This window comes from Lepisosteus platostomus, chromosome 15, assembly GCF_059453375.1.
Source record: "Lepisosteus platostomus isolate fLepPlt1 chromosome 15, fLepPlt1.hap1, whole genome shotgun sequence".
NCBI classification, from domain to species: domain Eukaryota; kingdom Metazoa; phylum Chordata; class Actinopteri; order Semionotiformes; family Lepisosteidae; genus Lepisosteus; species Lepisosteus platostomus.
In genome coordinates, this window is record NC_142625.1 from 15,181,163 (window position 1) to 15,200,252 (window position 19,090).

The 19,090-nt window shown below is 40.8% G+C and overlaps 1 protein-coding gene across 3 annotated transcripts in view; it reads right to left on the minus strand.

Annotated features, from left to right (window-relative positions):
• Positions 1-19,090, minus strand: part of hnf4a (hepatocyte nuclear factor 4, alpha) — a 46,915-nt gene that overhangs the window by 5,731 nt on the left and 22,094 nt on the right. For 2 of the 3 annotated variants that reach the window (XM_088608319.1, XM_088608320.1), the window contains exons 2-7: positions 9,606-9,780; positions 6,772-6,866; positions 5,152-5,258; positions 4,053-4,208; positions 2,017-2,104; positions 596-748 (exon numbers count right to left, since the gene is read on the minus strand). In XM_088608319.1, coding sequence (XP_088464445.1) covers positions 596-748; positions 2,017-2,104; positions 4,053-4,208; positions 5,152-5,258; positions 6,772-6,866; positions 9,606-9,780 — 774 coding nt within the window. Of the gene's footprint in view, positions 1-595; positions 749-2,016; positions 2,105-4,052; positions 4,209-5,151; positions 5,259-6,771; positions 6,867-9,605; positions 9,781-13,343; positions 13,592-19,090 lie in introns of those variants that run through there. The other variant, XM_088608317.1, reaches the window with a different exon arrangement.

The following is a 19,090-nucleotide window of genomic DNA, read 5'->3' on the forward strand; positions in this document are numbered from 1 at the left end:
ATAACTGATCAATTTCACAGCTGATTGAGTGACTCTCAAGGACCAAATTTCCATTAGCTGAACAAAGAACTTAATTGATCAATAACTTGTAAGTGTTCCTAGTGTTAATAAAGTTGACCTACGAGACAAAAAGGATTGGGAGAAGGAGATGCTTTAGGGAAATCCTTACATATGACATGAGTTCATCAAATCGAATAGCTTTGGAATTCTCTCTTAATGCGTGTTTGGAAGACCTCTAATTAAGAATATACTTAATTAAGCCTAAACACTATCACTGCTCCATCCATCCCTTTTCTAACTGCTTCGTCAAATTCAGTATTGCAGCAAGCAACTGGGAGAAGGCAGAATACACCCCGGACGGGACACCAGTCCACAGCAGGACACACACACTAGGGCCAATTTTCCCAGAAGCCAATTAACTTGCCAATCTGTTTTTGGACTGTGGGAGGAAACCTGAGCACCCAGAGGAAACCCTTGCAAACACAGGAAGAACATACAAAATGCACACAGACACTAACCACTACGCCACCATGCCACCCACTAACACTAATCATCTGGGCAAAACGGTTTTCAAATGTCGCTGGCCAGTCAGTACCTGGGTCGAAGAACACAATGGCTTTCAAGCAGGCATATTCATTGTCGTCTATCTGAAGTTCCTGGAAAGGCAGTACCAGTTCATCTAAAATCCTCACAGCTACACGGCTCACTTCCAGCTCTGGGCAGTTCCGAGGGATAATGTGGTCATTACCTTAACGACAAAAAGGAAACAAATCAAAATTTAGTAGGGCTAATGTCAAGATGACAACACTCGATGCAATAAAATCACACAAACTTTACAGGGCTTATTAATCTTAAAAAGTCTTTCTATCTCTAGGGCAGATGCAGTAATAAATAAATTAATCAATCCACATCATCACTCGCACCTGTGACTATTAGAATCGACTGGCTTTCTGTACGACAGGCTTCCTTGCTGCCCTTTTCAAATGTCAGAGACCCAGAATAAATGGGAAAGGGAATAAATGTGTATGGTCGAATGTTTTGATTTTGTGGAAAAACAAAGTGCTCAAAGAAATGCCTTTGACAGAAAAGTAACTCAGAAGGTACAATATTTATAGGCAGAAGCCCAGACAGTTCTTTCTGTGCTTGTGTTGAATAGACCCATTCTGATGTTATTAGGTTAAAAATTATTGCTTCATATCCTGTGCATGTATATTGTTTTATTAGGCCCATAAAACGATCAGTTTTATACATTTTTCAAGGATGATGAGTGAGACACAGTCACAGAATGGTTACTCAAGAGCTGATTAAAAAAAAGCATTTATATGTGGTGAAAATAATAAAAAGCCATGCTACAGAAACACATTCACACATTGAAAGCTGTTTCTTTTAGTGCCATACAATTAATATCTGGCTCTAGGAGAGATGACCTCTGGCCAGTGTCCTGCTTGGATCTGCAGTCTGACATCTTTTGACCAGAAAGCCCAGATTCAGAGGTCAGAAGTTTTCTACTGGTGGGGCTTTCAAAACCCAACAAGCCATAAATGGCTCAAATTCAAGTTAAAGGTTTCCATTTTACGTCCACGCACACAAACACACAGTGCTATTTCACAGTTTCAGATCGCTACTAGATGACGTGGGGTTAACACATACTTATGGATTTTGTCAGAAAAGTTAGTGGAAGAAGGCTGGATCCATATCTTGTGCATTTCCCTAACCTGTATATACAGTATATATTCAGCATCCCTCTTACAGCTACGCCACTCCATCTCTCCATCTACACCCCTGCAGCAGCTCCCTAGCTCATTCCTCACAATAGTGAGAGGGGGCTTTGGGCATCCCGTCTTCAAGGCTAGACTGCTATTGGCTCAGCAAGACAAGTCACACCAAAACACTCTCTACATATTTCGTGGCTCTATCGCATTTGAAGTGCATGAACTGAAGTGCACAGTAGAAAAGTGCATGTTCCCAGCCCTTCTGTGATCTCCCTCCTGAAGGAGGTGGGTGGACTTGCCTTACCTAACAGCAGCAGGTCTTTGAACATCATAGACCGCTTGGCAGCTCCTAGCAGGAGGTGCTCTCCAGCGTGAGCCCTCAGTAAGGCAACCTGCAAGAGGGAACACCCGTTTCACTTCCTGGCCTCAGCCCACTCCTGAAAAAAGGCACTGTACCACGTTAAAAAATAACATTATCCCATGATATGAACCACTGCAAAGTATAGTCAAAGAATGGCAAAAGCATGACAAAGCTGCAAACTATACCTTTACCTTTCCTGCATTAAAACTGCCACAATTTTTCCATTACGAGATGCAGCATCATGGAATTACGTTGATTCCATTATCACAATTTATTGTTTTAGGAAGAAACAATCAAACAACTGCATGTTGGCCTAAAGAGTTTAGCCAAGCTGCCCGTTTATATTTTAACCAACATCCAGGCAAGGGAGGTGGGGGTGCCGTGTTGGACAAGGCAGAATATAGGGGTGAAATTGCATCCTGTGTTCTACTGACCCTTTGTATTACAACCGAAAAAGCAAATCCCAATCAATATCAGAGGGACATTATTTGAGTTTCAGTCCCAGTCCTTTGGAAAAATGTGTATATATACTGCACTACATGCATGTTCAGCGTTGTCTAAAGAGTCATTATGGATGCCTTACTCTGAGACTGCTTTTTTAACTTGAACCAAAATGTGTGTTCATGATTCACGATTCACGGCTTCGTGTTCACCACAGCTCTCTGACTGGCACACACACACGAGTAGAAAAAGAGATCCCACTGGCTCCAGGACTTGTGAAGTCGTGCAAGCTTCACAACTGGCTTCACCATTAAGACAGAGCTGTTCTCACAGTGACAGGGGGTGTGCGTGCGTGCGAGGAGAGTGTCTGTGGATCCATCAACTTGCTCCCTCATTAATTCCTTGCCTACAAATCAGTTACGAAGTCCTGTTTTTATGAACGTTAATGATTCAGGAAGACTGGGGGACAGCTTTTAACCTTCCAACTAGCTCATTGCATTGTAACTGGGGAAATCAAAATTTATTAACCAAAATGGCTCTGGAAGAACATGAAAATAAGACCTGCACACAGGATTTCCCATGGTTAGCATACTGCCGCCTGATCCTGTGCATTTAGAGTAGAGCTTGCATCAATTCAGTCCATCATCTCTTTGTAAATCTTTGGTGTAAAATTTGAATCGGGTCAAATCAGGACTTATGTTTTATGTTTATCAAGGGAGTGAAGTAACACTTTATTGTTTTGTGACTGATTGTGTCTTTTAATAAAGTTAATAAGGGTCACCTCCTTGTTGTAACAGGTATCTTTGAGCCGATTTGTTTCTCATTTTTGAAGACTGTGAAGTATATACATTTGGATAAACTGAAACGTACTTTCTGTGTTGCCAAAATAAACAAAACAGGCTGGATGTGGGGAAAAATGTCATCATTGCATTTCTGGTGTTCCATTAATAAGTCCAAAAGTAACTTGAACACTACAGAACAATATATCATGGTGAGTTGTTATTAGAATATGCCATTGTCAAATTAGAGAAAACCAAGAAATGTTTCCTTTTCAATCTGTTAATAACACGTGTGCAAGTTCTATTGCAGTTCAGCGAAGATTATTACAGCTTGTGAACAAACAGCTGTATTGCTTGCCCTTCATTGAAATGAAAAGGGGGGAAAATTCTCTTTATGATGCTATAGTATTTCATCAGGAATGCAACATATGACTAATCAAGAAAACATTACAAAAGAGACCCACAGAGACACCCCTAATCCCAAATGACTTAATTCTGCGTCGAGGACTCCTAGCACAAAATCTGTGGTTCAGGTTCCTGGCCTGTTACGCAAAAAAGCTTAGGAAAATATTATCTCTCAGGTGCTTTTCATATAAAGCTTGGGGACATCATTAAGTGAAATAAAGCCTTATGAGGAATTCCTTCGCAGTACTGGTGACCACTCATTGCATTCTGTGAGTTTTGACCAAGGAGATTGCAGTTTGTGCAGAGACAACTGTTTTAAATGTGAATAAAATGCGACTTTCCCCCTCGACTCACCTGGTCATCCAAAGGAAGTTCACAAAAGGCTGGGATGTACTTGGCCCACTCCACCAGGACCAACAGCTGCTGTTTCATGGATTCACACACGTCTGTGATGGTGGCAATTTTCTTGGTTCGGATATCGCCGTTTAGTATCGGCAGGGGGGACGAAATCTGAAAGGCACACGTGGAAGGCTGTAGTTCACTTCCCATGACACCGAGCGTCACACGGCCTTGGACAAGAGTACTTTCCTGTGGCTCCTGTGCACACCTGGGGCGTGTATTCATGTGCTGGTCCTGCAAACAGCTCCACGACACAGACACTTCTTTAAATTAAATAAAGCTACAGCCAGTGCAGGAAATAAAACGTCTCAATTGACACCCAGCTCTTGTAAGGGCTGAAGCATGTTGTGGTTTGGCTTGTCTTTTAAATTGTTTTCATAAGCACAACAACTGCATCAAAATACATTGGGACAACAGGACTAAGGATGAGCTATAAAGATGGCATTGCATCTTGGACCCTGCAGTCAAGGCTCTGGAGAAGTGCAAGGCCTCCCCCCCACCCCCCAAGTCCATAACTGACTCAAGTTTTGGAGTTTTATAGAGCAAAACTACCATGGATTTCAGAAATTTAGAAACTTGTGCTGGTGGCCCTAATAAGATCTCATATGGAAGAAGTAGGACTGTTGTTCTCCAAAAATTGGGTTGGCCATCTCCCCACAGCTTAGACCTGCTGGCGCCAGATCGAAATTGGACCAAAATTAAGAATAAGCAAAGTTACAAATGAGAGAAGACCACCCAGACCATCTAGACCGTTTAGTAGTTAGTAGCTAACTGATCCAAAGCCAAAGGTCTTTTCCAGGCTTTTTTTTTTTACAAGCCAGGGTATCGGCTTCAACAGCATGACCGGGCAGCTTGTTCCTGAATCCCACAACCCTTCCTGTGAAGACGTGCCTCCTGTTGTCAGTTTTAAATGTGCTTCCCAATACAGTACACTGTCATTCTGAGGAAATCCAGATGATAATCAGGAGCAAGAAAGGCAGAGGTTAATTCATACAGGTTTGACGCCACGCCTCGAGCTCTTCAGGTATTTCAGAGCCTGTGCCCCATGAGGTACCTGTCGTGACAGCACCTCTGCCTGGATGAGGGCATTGATGGACGGCAAACTGCTGTCTTCATAGCTGGATCTTCGCGTGCTGATTCGGTCTCTTTCATTCTGAACAGCTGGGGGAGGATTAAAGAGAGTCAGTCAGGTGGAGAGGCAATACAAACTGAATTATGAACTATGGCTACTTCAATTTGTAGGCACTACTAACTATTTGCATTCTGATACAGGTTTCAATAGCAAAAGAAGAGGAAAAAATAAAAGCAAAAACAATTACAGAATAACCCGGTACTCGGTACTGTTACTCTTACCAACAGTCATTACCTAATAGCTGGGTGAAGTGACTCCCCTTTGATTGACAGACAAGCCAAACTTAAAATAAATAATTTAATGGGGGAAAATATCTTTGACTCCACTTGACAAAAAAAAACTCTCAAGGTTGTGATGTTTATCAGTGTTTAATCTCGTTATGATGCTTCAGAAATGTTTGTTCAGCAGAAACCGGTCATGAACCTTAATGCGTTCTCGATTGAACATTAACAAAGTGCTGCCTGGGTTTCAACACTGCCCCAGTGATCCTCCAATGATCTCCCGGCCCTGGCTGCACTGTCAGTCTGGCAGTGGGTCACCCCTAGTTATTGCTGAAAGCGCGTCAGTTCCACCTGCTAATGGAGTCGCTGACCACATTACTGACGTTATCATTGCTAAATTAGGTCCCGTAAATTTCACAAATACGCCTTTACCCGCACTCTCTGTGAAATATGAGGACTTGAAACTGTCGACAATTGATACACACTTGGTAACTTCAGTGTACGGTCAGAAGAATCAATCGGGTTCTGTTCTCAAGTGTTCTCAAAGAAAACGACTTCCAACGAGCTTAGTTGTTTCGGCAGGGATTGATTTCAATAGATGTTTGTTTTTGTCTTATACAGTACCCGTTTATTATAAAGCAACAAATACAATACAGGTGTTAATTGATCAATTCTTAACCAGCAATGGGCCACACTTCAAAGCATTGTGTTTTGAACAGGCTGCTAAAAATGGTAAAAGAAATTCTCAAAACCCATGGCGACTATGCCAGTCTGTAATACAGTACCCCCTTCTCTGCAGCGGTAACAGTTAACTAGTCTTACTATCCACTGTACAGTGCGAGAGGTACTGTGCATGTATGCCCGCTTTAATAGAAATGCTACAGTAGTTATAGAACTTGCTATGAAACGGGATTGCTATTTTTCCGCCTAATTTTAAGAGGTGAGTATCCAAAAATTGCTGCAGTCTCTTCTATACTTGGGAGTGCCGCAATCCGAATCGCTTTTTTGTGTTAGAAATTCAATATCTTCACCCAAATTATATAAGCAACACACGACTTTCAGTTCTTTTGCCGATGTCCATTTTTTTATAAATACAGAGCAATACTAAACAGTAAGAGAAACATTCTTGTGGTATTAATGTAAATGAGACAAAAGTAAACTGCAATCTGATGCTATATTTGCTTACATACTTTATTACAATTTACAACATAGATCCGATGCTTAAAAAAATGGATAATGACAGGATTGCACAACCGAGATGGAAGAAAAAGCGAGTTATAAAGACCTTCCAGTAAAACTCGTTGTGGAAAAATAGCCTTACCTTCTTTTTTCATGCCTGCCCGAAAACATTTCTTCAACCTACAGTATCGACATTGATTTCGCTTATCTTTGTCCACAATACACTGTCTGCTAAATCTGGGAAGCGAAAAAACAAAACAAAAGGGAACATTTAAAACATAAACCGCAAAACGAATAAAGTAACTGAAAAGCTTTATTTTTGGTTCAATAAACATCCAGCAGATAATTCTGACAGACATCAGGAAGAAAAAAAGAGGTGTTTGACTGTGCTTGTTATAAACTCTTTGTGCTGTAAGGAAGAGCTATTCTGACCAGGATGTTTCTGAGTGTTAGCAGAATCCTGCAGTAATAATGTTACAATTTATCTTTATGTTGCAGTTAAAATGAAGCCAGACGATATCCAGTAGAAAAGCTGGAGAATCCTACCCCGGGACTTTTTTTTAAGTCACCCCTAAATCACCTGTTGTTAATGATTGGGAATGCTTGTAAGTTATCGATCAATTAAGGAAGTGATTTGTTTATTTAATAGAACTCTGTGGTCCACGGGGTTTTCTAAATGATCTCCAAATTACTTCATTCAACAAATTATCTGCTTCATTGAACGCGGTTAACTTGCTCCAAACCTTTAGAAACTAGTGGTTTAACGGTTACCTATAAAAATGGGGATTTAATAACATTGTTCAAGCATGTGTGAGTGATATGTACGAGATGCCTTTCAGATCTGTCGGTTCTCCGTGTGTATTTTTTATTGTTGCAATAATTATTCAGCAGATCTCTGCTGCAGTCAGCAAAGCAGCAAACTCTAGCATAAGAATAGTCCCCTTGACTGGGCTGTTCGAAATCGTGGGATCATTCATTCTGATGGGTGACTGCTGCAGCATTAATGGCCAGAATCACACCACACCACCTGGCCAACATAAGGAACCTACCCTGCCCCTCAGCAGCCCACATCAGACTGCTCTTTCCCAGTTTCCTGACTCCCTGGACCAAGGCAGCTCTTGACACAGGAGCTATACTGGATCAGCCTCACATTGACAATGGAGAATTGCAAACTCAATATATTGAGAAGGATCTAGAATTCGTATAGTTGCTGTTGCTTTTGCCAACATGAAAGGTTTTGGTCCAAACTAAAATATAGTACTGGAAAAGCAGAAGTGATTTAGAGGCTGGCAAAGTGGAACACTGATTAACATTGCTGCCTTTCAGCTGGTGATCTGGGGTCAATTCTGGACCTGGGGGGCTGTCATGTGTGGAGTTTGCATGTTTTCCACGTTGTTGTGTGGGTTTATTCCGGGGGCTCCAGTTTCCTCCCATAGTCTAAAAACCTGTTGATAGGTTAAGTGGCTTCTGGGAAAACTGATGTGAGTGGGTGGGTGTCTGTTTGTGTTTTCCCTGTGATGGACTGGATCCTGTCCAGGGTGTACCCTGCCTTAAGCCAGTTGCTACCCAGGATGGGCTCTGTCTCCCCCATGACCCTGTGCTGGATAAAGTGATTAGCCCATGTATGGATGGATAATGTGATTTACATATCAAAGAGGAAGCTGATAGGTCTGTTGATTGAGTGGTATTGTTCCTTGGGATAATAAAATCAAAGGTGCTCGCTCAGTGTTTGATTTTTGAGTTAAAATCACTACAAAGAGAAGATAAAGATCATGCATCAATAGCCATTCAAAAAGTCATGATTTTGCTGAATGCAAGAGCTGTGAAAGATATGAGCCAGGAGAAATGGCCAGCTCTTGGTTGCAGCTCCTACCATAGGTGGGCTGTCTGCGAGAGAAGCGTGCATCCCTGAGATCGCATCAGTCTTCATTAGCAGGCAGAATATCCCATTACAATTTATTCTTAGGCTGATCTATGAGCCTGCTAGGTTTATGTTCATGCTCAGGGAGTTGATCTAATATGAGCTTTGCAATGCTTTCATTGAGACAGTGCAAGTTACCTGGTCTATGAGAGAACCTGGCTCTGGTGTGAGAGTGTGTGTCTGTGTTGGTCTGTATGTGCCCTGCGATGGACTGGCGTCCAGTCCAAGGTGTATCCTGCCTTGTGCCAGGTCTGCTTGCCAGGATAGACTCCATCCCCTATGTGACCACGTAATGGATGAACTGGTTAGTTAATGGCTGGAAGGGCACTGTTTTTGGATACATTGAGAAGTAAATTTGAACGTATTTGAAATCTACGTTTGAAATACTTGATTAAGGTCCATCAGCCCCTAAGTGTTGCATTTCTTTTGCTCATGAATGTAAACATCAGCCGTCAAATTCTATCTGTCCGTTTGTACAAAGAGTTACTGTAATTCATGGGATAATTTTGGGTGTGGGAATACTCATTGAAAGGTGGAAAAGAGTTCGTGAGAATTTCTCTCCACGGATGTCAGTTGTGATGCTAGGCTTCAACAGCTAGTAAAAACCCCAAACTGTTTGCTTTGCAAATAAGTTCCCTTTTTGTATGTTGGGAACGGAACATGACTAACTTCGATTTACACTGTTAAGTCGGTAATGTGACACCAAGGTAAGTCTGCTTCCTTGATTAGATACGGTTAAGCACCACAATGAGAAATGTGAAAGAAATGCTCTGGAATATGATCTCTATGGGGTTGCTAGATAACATCTGTGGAGCGATTTCTTGGGAAATATTCCCTATATATAAAACCATATACATCTTATGGGTTTGCCTTGGTAAGGATGTGTAAAGCTTCACTCATAGTTGAAATACTATTTTTAGAGCCAGGATTTTGTTTCTATTAACCATTGGATGTCATCCCACAGCCACAATGTAGATCAATGAGTGGCTATTGACCATGCGGCTTATGGCTTTCCTCATCTTGGGTATGGGAACAGCCACCTGCCAGCCCCTCACCTGCACGAGTACATGTGGTTCTTCCGCACGCTCCGCCGGAAAAAGCCCTTGCAGCCATCACAGCTGGACGCTCCGTAGTGCTTCCCTGTGGCCCTGTCTCCGCAGATGGCGCACAGGCTGCCCGCACCCATCTGGCTGGAGGCGTTCATACTGGCGCTTTCTGCAGGGGAAGAATCTGCGGACACAGGCAAATGGGCACTTGTCAGCGTTTCTCAGTAGGATTCCTGGACCCTTGAAGCAGGTTCTTGAATGGCAACTGGCCCAGAGGTTGGGCAGCATGGTTGTGCAATGGTCAGCATTGCTGCCTCGCAACTCTGGGGTCCTGGATTCACTTCTGGAGCTGGGGGGGGGGGTGTCTGGGTGGAGTTTGCATGTTCTCCCCTGGTTAACATGGGTTTCCTCTGGGTGCTCTGGTTTCCTCAAGCAGTCCAAAGACCTGCTGGTAGTTTAATGGGCTTCTTGGAAGATTGGCCCTGGTGTGAGTGTGTGCGTGTCAGTGTTTGTGTCTGCCCGGCGACACAGACGTCTATCCGTCCGTGTACTGAGCTTGCTGGGACAGGCTCCTGCTTGAAGCAAATGAAAGTCACCCCAACAGTATCCCACTCCACATTTTAGATCATATAGAGCCACACAAAAGAGAAAAGTATGCTTTGCGGTCATGTTAAAATGTTTTAAAAGAAGCTCTACATACTACTTTATTAATTTATCTGGGCCTCAGAACATAAAAACAAATGGGAATAAATGTAGCCCAATTGGTAGCTGATATAAATAGAAATTGAGTCATGAAATGTAACGAATTGAGTAATGAAAGTAGACAACTGAATAGGAACGCTATCTTAGTAGCTGTTTAAAACTTCTGGGGCACCATTTACACTTTCCACAGTGGAGCCCAGAGTTGAAAAGAGTCATCATCAGTCGAGAGACAGCTACACGTTAACAGGTGATAGGCAGTCAGAATGGAGACTGAGCAGATTGTAAAAATGACTGGTGCCTTTTTGACATCGAATGAGTGAATACTGGGTGTGTGTGTTTAGACCCCTGAGCAGTGATTGGTATCATAGAGTCCCATTGTAGTCAGCCAAACACATGACAGTGGCTGGACAACCAACTGACAAGACACGCTGCAAGCGTGTCAGTGGGTTCACTTCCACATTAATATGACCAACCAAAAGAGAGAAATGATTTATGAGGAACTTAATAACAGCTTCATAACGATCACCCAGGGAAATTAAGACATACAGCATTGAAAGGTGAATAGATTTGTGAATATTGACTTATGGTACTCTGTATTTCCATCCCAACTACAGATATCTGTGTAACCCCTTACTAATGGTCATTTTGTTCTGTAGGGATAGTAGAACAGGATTGTAATGATTTTCCAACATTTAAATTTCCTGGCTTTTCCCAGCGACATAGTCTCCAAATCTATGTTTAACCTCTGGGGAAAGTGCTTTCTGCTATGTACAGTATAGTTCCAAAAATTGAAAAGGGATCTTTTACAATCACGATTCAACCATGCCATTATGATTCATCAGCAATTGGCAATCTGTTTGAAATGATTCTGATTAAATTATCCTTTTTGCATTTTCAGCTTATGGTTTGTACCTATAAGATAAAAATATATACTGTATGTCTACAGAAGTCATGTCTACATACTGTAAAAGCCTTCCATGGGAGAAGAATTACATCTGAATAAAACAAATCAGAATAGGAATCAGTCTCAGATTTTCTTGCATTAGTTCTCACTATGACAATTTGTGGACAGAACCTACAATAGATTTTTTAATAAACTTTTATATGTCTAGTCTGCCTATGCTTTCAGTGCATTCATAATCACAGCATGCTTACGCATTGAGAAGCACTGCAAATAAGAGGTGCTGATATGTTAGGTATCCAAGTAAGATCAATAACTTATTCATTTTTGTCATTGCAGCAAAATGTTTTCACCCCACGTCAAATCAGTTTTCATTCTTAAAACTCTAAATCAATGAAAAAAAAAAATGTGTCAGTCCTTGGATTTTTATGGACACCCTAGACAAGATGAAGTAGGTTAAACATGAGTTAATTTCCGTCATGCAGGTCTTTCAAGAGCAACAGGCTCTGAGAGTGAAAGGGGTACCTAGTTAAGTTTGACTGTTAGTTTCTCTATGTTTTTAACACCAACTGATTTAATTATTAAATCATAGTTGTAGTATGGAAGCACAGGTACGTTAAAAGGCACAAGCGCCAGACATCTTTAAACACTTTAAAAATCATGTACTGTACAACTGTCCCTTTCAGCTACATGAACTGTGCTGATGCCTAAGATGTTTAAGCAAAATTAACTTTCTGTAGTTGTACAGCAGAACAATCAACATCACGCAACCAGAAAACCAGAAGACTCAAAACAATAAAAAGGCAAACACATGTCCACAACTCCAGTTTAAATAGAAAAGGTTTCAGTTTTTTCCTTTGCTGATCAACTATACACTCATTCTCAGGCTAATAAATGTGGAGAAAAACAATGCTTTTGCAACTTAGAACTGCCACACAAAAGTATCCATTACCTGAGCAAGGAGAGAAGCTGCAGGTTTTTATAGAAATGTCAAAGGACAAAAGAGATTGATCAAGAACCAGAATAGATCAATGAAGAAATACATTGCAAGCATTATCATATAAATACAGTTTTGCACACATAAAACAATAAGTGTATTTTCTTTTGGTAAAGCTCAAGTCAAAGATCCTCACAGTCAGGTTTTCAGCTTAAACTTATTAAACAGAATAATATGGTTATGTATTCAGGACTGTCTATGAGCTATTTAGCTGAGTGATTAAATGAGTCAGACATTTGTGACAACTTTCTGCCCAATTCAGGCATTCCAGTTCAAATAAACTTAACTAGAACTGTCAGATATTGAGTTAATTAATTACCCAGTCAGTGGGATGATTGTATTGAGCCATGACATCTCCTCTTCTTGAGTGCTGCTCAATTATCAGTGAAAATCAATGCAATGATTGAATTGGTCTAGTCGTTTTCCTAGACGCCAGTGATTACAGTTATAGAGATTAAACCAATTCATCCAATGCAAAGCTAATAATAATAATTTCATCAAGGCATCTGCTTCAACATGTCATAGTATATAATCATACTACGAGATAGAGCACATTCCCTATGAGACTAACACTTAAACCTTTTTGTTTACCAATAACTTACAATTGCAGGCCGACATCAGCAGCCACAGACGTAGGAAAAACCTACATGAAGGCAAATCTTTAACACTCCCCTCATTGTATTGCTCAGTCTATAATATCGGACACACATACTGAACATTTATGAAATGACCAACCTAAAGTTCAGCATCGAAACCTCTAAAAGCTAAATAACAGCAGCAAAATTCAACTAAACCACTATGACATAAGTGAGCAGGGAAAAAGTGGAGGCTGCCAATGGCGAAAGAAAGAAATGAAATAGCACTAAAGTACTCAGTCCGGGAGTGAAGCTCATGCCTGGTTTTGCTGAGTGTGAATTAAGGAGCCTTGTTCCAGATACATCATCACACAGCCAAAGCATGGTGCTTCCTTCAGAACTAGCATTTTAACATGGCAAATGATGGCTTTGAGCAGGATGAGAGCCTGCAAGGATGTCTACTGTATATCACCATGTACTGTAGCAGTGACATGCCTACAACAGAAAGTAAGCTTCCAAACTTCACAATCATTGTGAGGATAACCCAGATTTAAAAAACCCTACACACTCACCTGTGCCCAGTGCCAGAACCTGCATATTTTCAAACTCCAGGGTGGTGTAGGCCGGGTCTAAGGCCTCACTATAATCTGCCATCTCCATGTCTAGCAGGGCTTTGGACAGACGCATTATCAGCTCCCAAAACTCTGGATGTGGTAAGGGCCCCTCTCCCACTCACCAAGACCTTGCTCTGTAGGGATGGGAGAAGCTTTCCTGACCAGGAAGAACTGGGTCCTGGTTGTGACTGATGAGATCAGTCTCCTCCCTGGCCTCTAGTCTTTGGAGGTGGAGGAGCTGGGAGATTAATGTTTAGCCAGCCAGCCCCTTTGGTGTATCAGGTTGTTTTTTGAGAGATAGCAGAACCAAGTTTTTTTTTTTAAATGTTTATTGTTTTAATGGCATGAATTTGTGCTGATATCTGCTGCATGTGTAATATTTTTAAAAGGTAATTTTGTATCCGTGCAGATAGGAGACATAGTGTTCCGGTGTTCACTTTTTAAGTTAGATTCCAGCCCCCTCTACCTCCAAATTTTCATAGTCTTGATAAATTCTTATCCAGTTCTAATTAATGAAAAACAATTCTTTGTGGTGTGGCACAAAGTTGTTTTTAAAAGACAATTTTCACTTCACTTTAAGCTATCATGTAAAGCACATGCTCCATTTGATTTAATTAAATATCAGGTAGAAATGTGGGCTGAGTGGAATACAGAGGAAGAGTAAGAGAATACAGAGGAATACATTAAGAGAATCTATAAACTGAAAAATAAAAGTCCTTCTGAGTAATGAGGGAACTCAAGATGACAAGAAACAAAACTCTCCAGATGACATAAGAATCTATGTGCATACCCTTTTCGTTAATTCAGCTTTACTCAACTGAACTGCAGAAGTTTGCATACACACAGTACACCAAACGCGGAAAATGTCACACTTCTCTTTCATCAAGAGCATTTTTGTGAACAGATTTTGTTGAACTTATATTTGCCTTTTAATTTAATCAGTACCATTTCCACATGACCCCACAGCTACTAAAGTCTAACAAGGTTCAAACTGCTTCACAATGATAATCTTCTATCTGTCCCCGTGCTGAAACTGTAAATTGAATCCCATGCACTTCCTGAAGGTGTAAGAAACAAAAGAGTCTGAGTAAAAAACTAAGGCCTTCAGGGCTTCAAGAACCTCTTGACTCAAAACCGAGACCTGTCACTTTTGTTTAAGTACCAAACAAAATGTGGAACACACATTATAATTTTCACCCTTAGAGCAACTTGATTATTCCAGAGAACATATTCACGTTGTAGATGGAACGTAGGTCAATGTAGAACTGGGGTTGTACATCTTTTAACTAGGTTCTAATTAGGTTCTTTACTGCACTGAACAGTGTCTAAATCATCCATCTCTCTATTTTCTAATCACTTCTTCCAATTTGGGGGAAAACAGGTTCACCCTGGACGGGACGCCAATCCATCACAGGGCAAACACACATATAGACACACACTCACATCAGGGTCAATTTTCCCAGAAGCCAACCTACCAATATGCTTTTGGACTGTGGAAGAAAACCCACAGGAACATGCAGAGAACATACAAACTCCATGCAGATCACTCCCCAGGTCTGGAATTGAATGCAAGGCTCCAGAGCTACAAAGCAGCAATGCTGCTCCCATGAGTAAACCATGACATCAGATATTTCCTTAGAAATATCTATTATAATAGTCACATTATTTCTATGATCCAGTGCAAGGTAACACCATAAAGTAAAGTAAATCATAAATAATGTGTGAAAAGTTTCAAAACAGCTAAGCCTTCAATATGTAGCTCAGGTGGGGAGCTGCATCAGCATGCGTAGGCTGCAAAGGAACAAGTAATAGGTTTATTCCATGCTGAAAAAAAGAAGAAAGAAAACACAACGTTTCAGCCGTGGAGCCTTCTTCACCTCACACCTGAAGAAGGCTCCACAGCCGAAACGTGTTTTCTTTCTTCTTTTTTTCAGCATGGAATAAACCTATTACTTGTTCCTAAGCCTTCAGTGTGTCTTGCTCCAAGCAGTGTTGTGAATGCATTATGATTTATGCAGCTCTAATCTTGCTGAAGACAATCGCTTTTGTGTGCAACATGTGATCTGTGATTGGTGAGAAGTTGAAACAGCTACCTTTGCGTATTTCGATTTTCAGGTGCTCCCAGACTTGATTGTTTTAGAACAATCAGAGAGAGGCTCACTCGACATTTACAGTGTTGTTATCCATCTGAATGGTGGAAAAGAGGCAGTGCAGTCTTACATATTCATACTGTGGAATCCATCCTGAACCTTTGAATTGAAGAGACAGGGGAATATGTAGAATATCAAGCAATATTACTGCAGCTCTGTATCTGAAAACTGTTCTGTGGCTCATTATAAAAAAAAATGTATAGGGCGATGTACTACTGTATGATCTTCATTCCAGTGCATTTTTTTAATCCAGTGAGTTATATTAATCATCCATCTTACAAACTGCATTTTATCAGTGTAGGGTAAAGGTAAGTATGCAGATAGCAACACAGGAATTGAATCCAGGGCCCCAGCACTGCGAGGGAGCAATGCTAACATTGAAATCTACCTCTTCCTCACATGTCAAGAAGCTCACTCCACATAATTTTCTATCCTTTATTTCATTCTGTTGAGGTATGATTTTGTACATCTGATATTGTTTTGGACATTGCCTGTTGTCTCTGTCTTTCTTTTCTTATACAATTGTATTGTTGTTTTTTTTGTACTGCTTACCGTCTGAGAGCTAGCTAAATAGCATTTCGTTATACATATACCTGTGTATGAGTATAATGACAATAAACTTGTACTTGATTAATTTCCGTTTAACCACTGTACCACCCTGGATGGGACTCCAGTACAACAGGTCTATTATTCCCATTAAAATGTGAATAAAGCATAATCACTTCAACCATTGCAGGGCAGTGCGGCTGCACTTTTAAGAGTACGAGTTGCACCAGCCCAAGCAGAGATTCCTGCGTTTTAGTGTTAGTTTAACAAAATGTAGGACAAATTTGGATTGTGAAGTAAAATCCTTTGGCCATTTGAGATCATTAGCAAATAACCGACGCAAAGAAATCAAGCTAATTGCTCCACTGAGAATAGACCTGTGTTCTTCTTTTCCAAAGAAGCTGGAATACCTTTCGGCATATCACGTTGTTTGCATTGTATGCTTTTCCTGGTCAGTTTTCACTGTGCGTGATCAAAAGGTACCCAGCAAATCAAAGAAGAGAACTACCTTTCTTCACAAACATGCCCGTTTGTCAATAAAACCTCGAGCTCGTCAAGCCATCTTCATTTAAAATTTTAATTGGGGAAATATGACACACCCTCAGTGCAGGTTAAAATGTAAAACAGAAGAGCCTTTTATTTGCAGAGAGAAAGTAGCAGTATGCAGCATCAGAAGCCTACAGGTCAATGATCTTCAGAGCAAGAGCATGGAGAAGCTATAAAACAAATCTGCTGTATTTCAAAACCCCCACTGGGGGAGATAAATTAAATGGGACTGCAAGGCTATTTCTATATTTCGTTGTGGGAAAGAATCGGCATTGATGAGTCAGTGTTCAAACCACAAAGTAAAATGTATACAGTAATGTGTAAAACCTCCAGTTTACATCACAAAATAGATGAGATTTCCAGGTATGCGCAGTGCCATATTGCCATTGTTGTCTGCAATTCAGAACGAGGTGAGGTAAAATGGCTCTATTATACTGTAAAGAAGCAGGCTTGCGAACACATTGCTTTTAATCCCATAGAAATATTGCTCTCGACTTTTGAGACGGTTTTGCTGACAGTGCTACATAATTGTTTACTCTGTTTGCAGATCAGATTGGGACATTTCTGCAGTGAAGTGTCTGCTGCACAGCCTGTGATTATTCGCTCGGACATCACTTGACATTAGTCATTACAGTGACTACTGAGCAGGAATTCTTGTGAACTCTCATTCTCGGCTGTGGTGAGACCAGCAGTTCACTACAAAACATAGTGCCCATACAGTACTTTCACCAAGTTCACGATTTGTAAAATTGTGTGACACAGTCAATTCATTTTTGTAAATGAGATTTGATGACCAGAATGAAAAACTGGGACTGCAGTTCCCGCTTAACTTTATAAAGAGAATTGAAAAATATAAATTTGCTACATGTCTTAGTGGAAATTCTCCTGCAACTTTTATTACAGTATCACACCAATAGAATTGAGATGAGTTCTACTTTATATTTACAGCATCTGTTTGATCAGATACAGTATAAAAACGCACCTATAATTACTGCATGGTAGCTCAACTGCTGAGATATCCAGGAAAATAATATAATATAATACATTTTATACAATGCTTTTCATCCTAACAAATCCCAAAGCACTTAATGCAGAACGGGTCACAGCTTGGGTGATGCCTGGCAGCCATAGATCTACTGTACTAAGTAGACCAAGCAGAGCTCAAAGATGTTTCACCAGCTGAATTAAGAGCAATATTGAGGAGGCCAGATTGTATAAACATACTGGTGAGCTAATCTCTGATATTACACTATCCTGATGACAAATATGCCTTTGACAAATATGACAATCCAAATAAACAAATGATAGACCACTCAGGTTCAGAGTGCTTGGGAGAAATAGGGAAATGTAATGACAACAGACACTTCAAACTGCTACCATCCATTTTCTAACCACTAACCACTAAATTGGGTCACTGGGAGAACAGGGGAACCAGAGCCTATCCTGGCAAGTAACAGGCGCAAGGCAGGCTACACCCTGGATGGGACACCAGTCCATCACTGGGCACACATACAGACACATACACGGACCAGGGCTACTTTTCTCAGAACCAAATAAATTTAACGTGTCTCTGGGCTGAGGAAGGAAGCTGGAGCACCCAAAGGAAACCCACGTGAAAACGGGGAGAACATGCAAGCTCGACACACACAGCACCCCAGCTCTGGAATTGAATCTAGGGCCTCAATACTGTGAGGCACCAATGCTAATTACTGCACCATCATGCTGCCTCGAACTTAAACATACGCCACGTCCAAACTTAAAAATACAAGCTCTTTATGATAAGCAACTGCTAGATATCTTTGTGATAAGAAACTGCTAGATGTGTGAAAAGGACTTGTGTAGAAGACATATTACAATGGGAGAGTAAGACCTCATTCCAAATCCTACATCTGAAGAAGGCTCCACAACAGAAAAGTTGGTATTTATATTTCATTTGACTTTTAAAGTTAAGCCTACTTCTTTGTTGGAAGCTCTCACACAGATGCAGCTTCACACTTCACATTCTGTATATAGGGATGGCCACATTGCTATCTGGGAGAGAGCTCAGAAATAATGCCTGCACAGACAGGGCTCTTCTCAGTACTGGACAGAGGATGGGAAGAAAAGGCTTTGTAAAGTGTCTGTCCAATGGGCTTCCTCAAGATCAGCAATGAAGCAAAAGACCACATGATACAAATGGAAACTAGGGGAAAGCGCATTTAGGACTGCAGACTAAAAAAAGTAACAATGCTGATGATAACAATAAGGGAACATTTAAAAAAACAGCTGAATGAGATTCTCTGATTTACAAATTATTAATATTCAAAGCAAGGTGGGCAGATTGGCCTTTTCTTGCTCATACCCTTTTTAAGGACAATGTAGAGCAAAGTTAAAGAAAATCTTAGGACAGCCAGGAATCAAAAGAAATTAAGACAGACTATCCCTGGAACTGTAATTCAAATATATGGATAAATAATAATTACA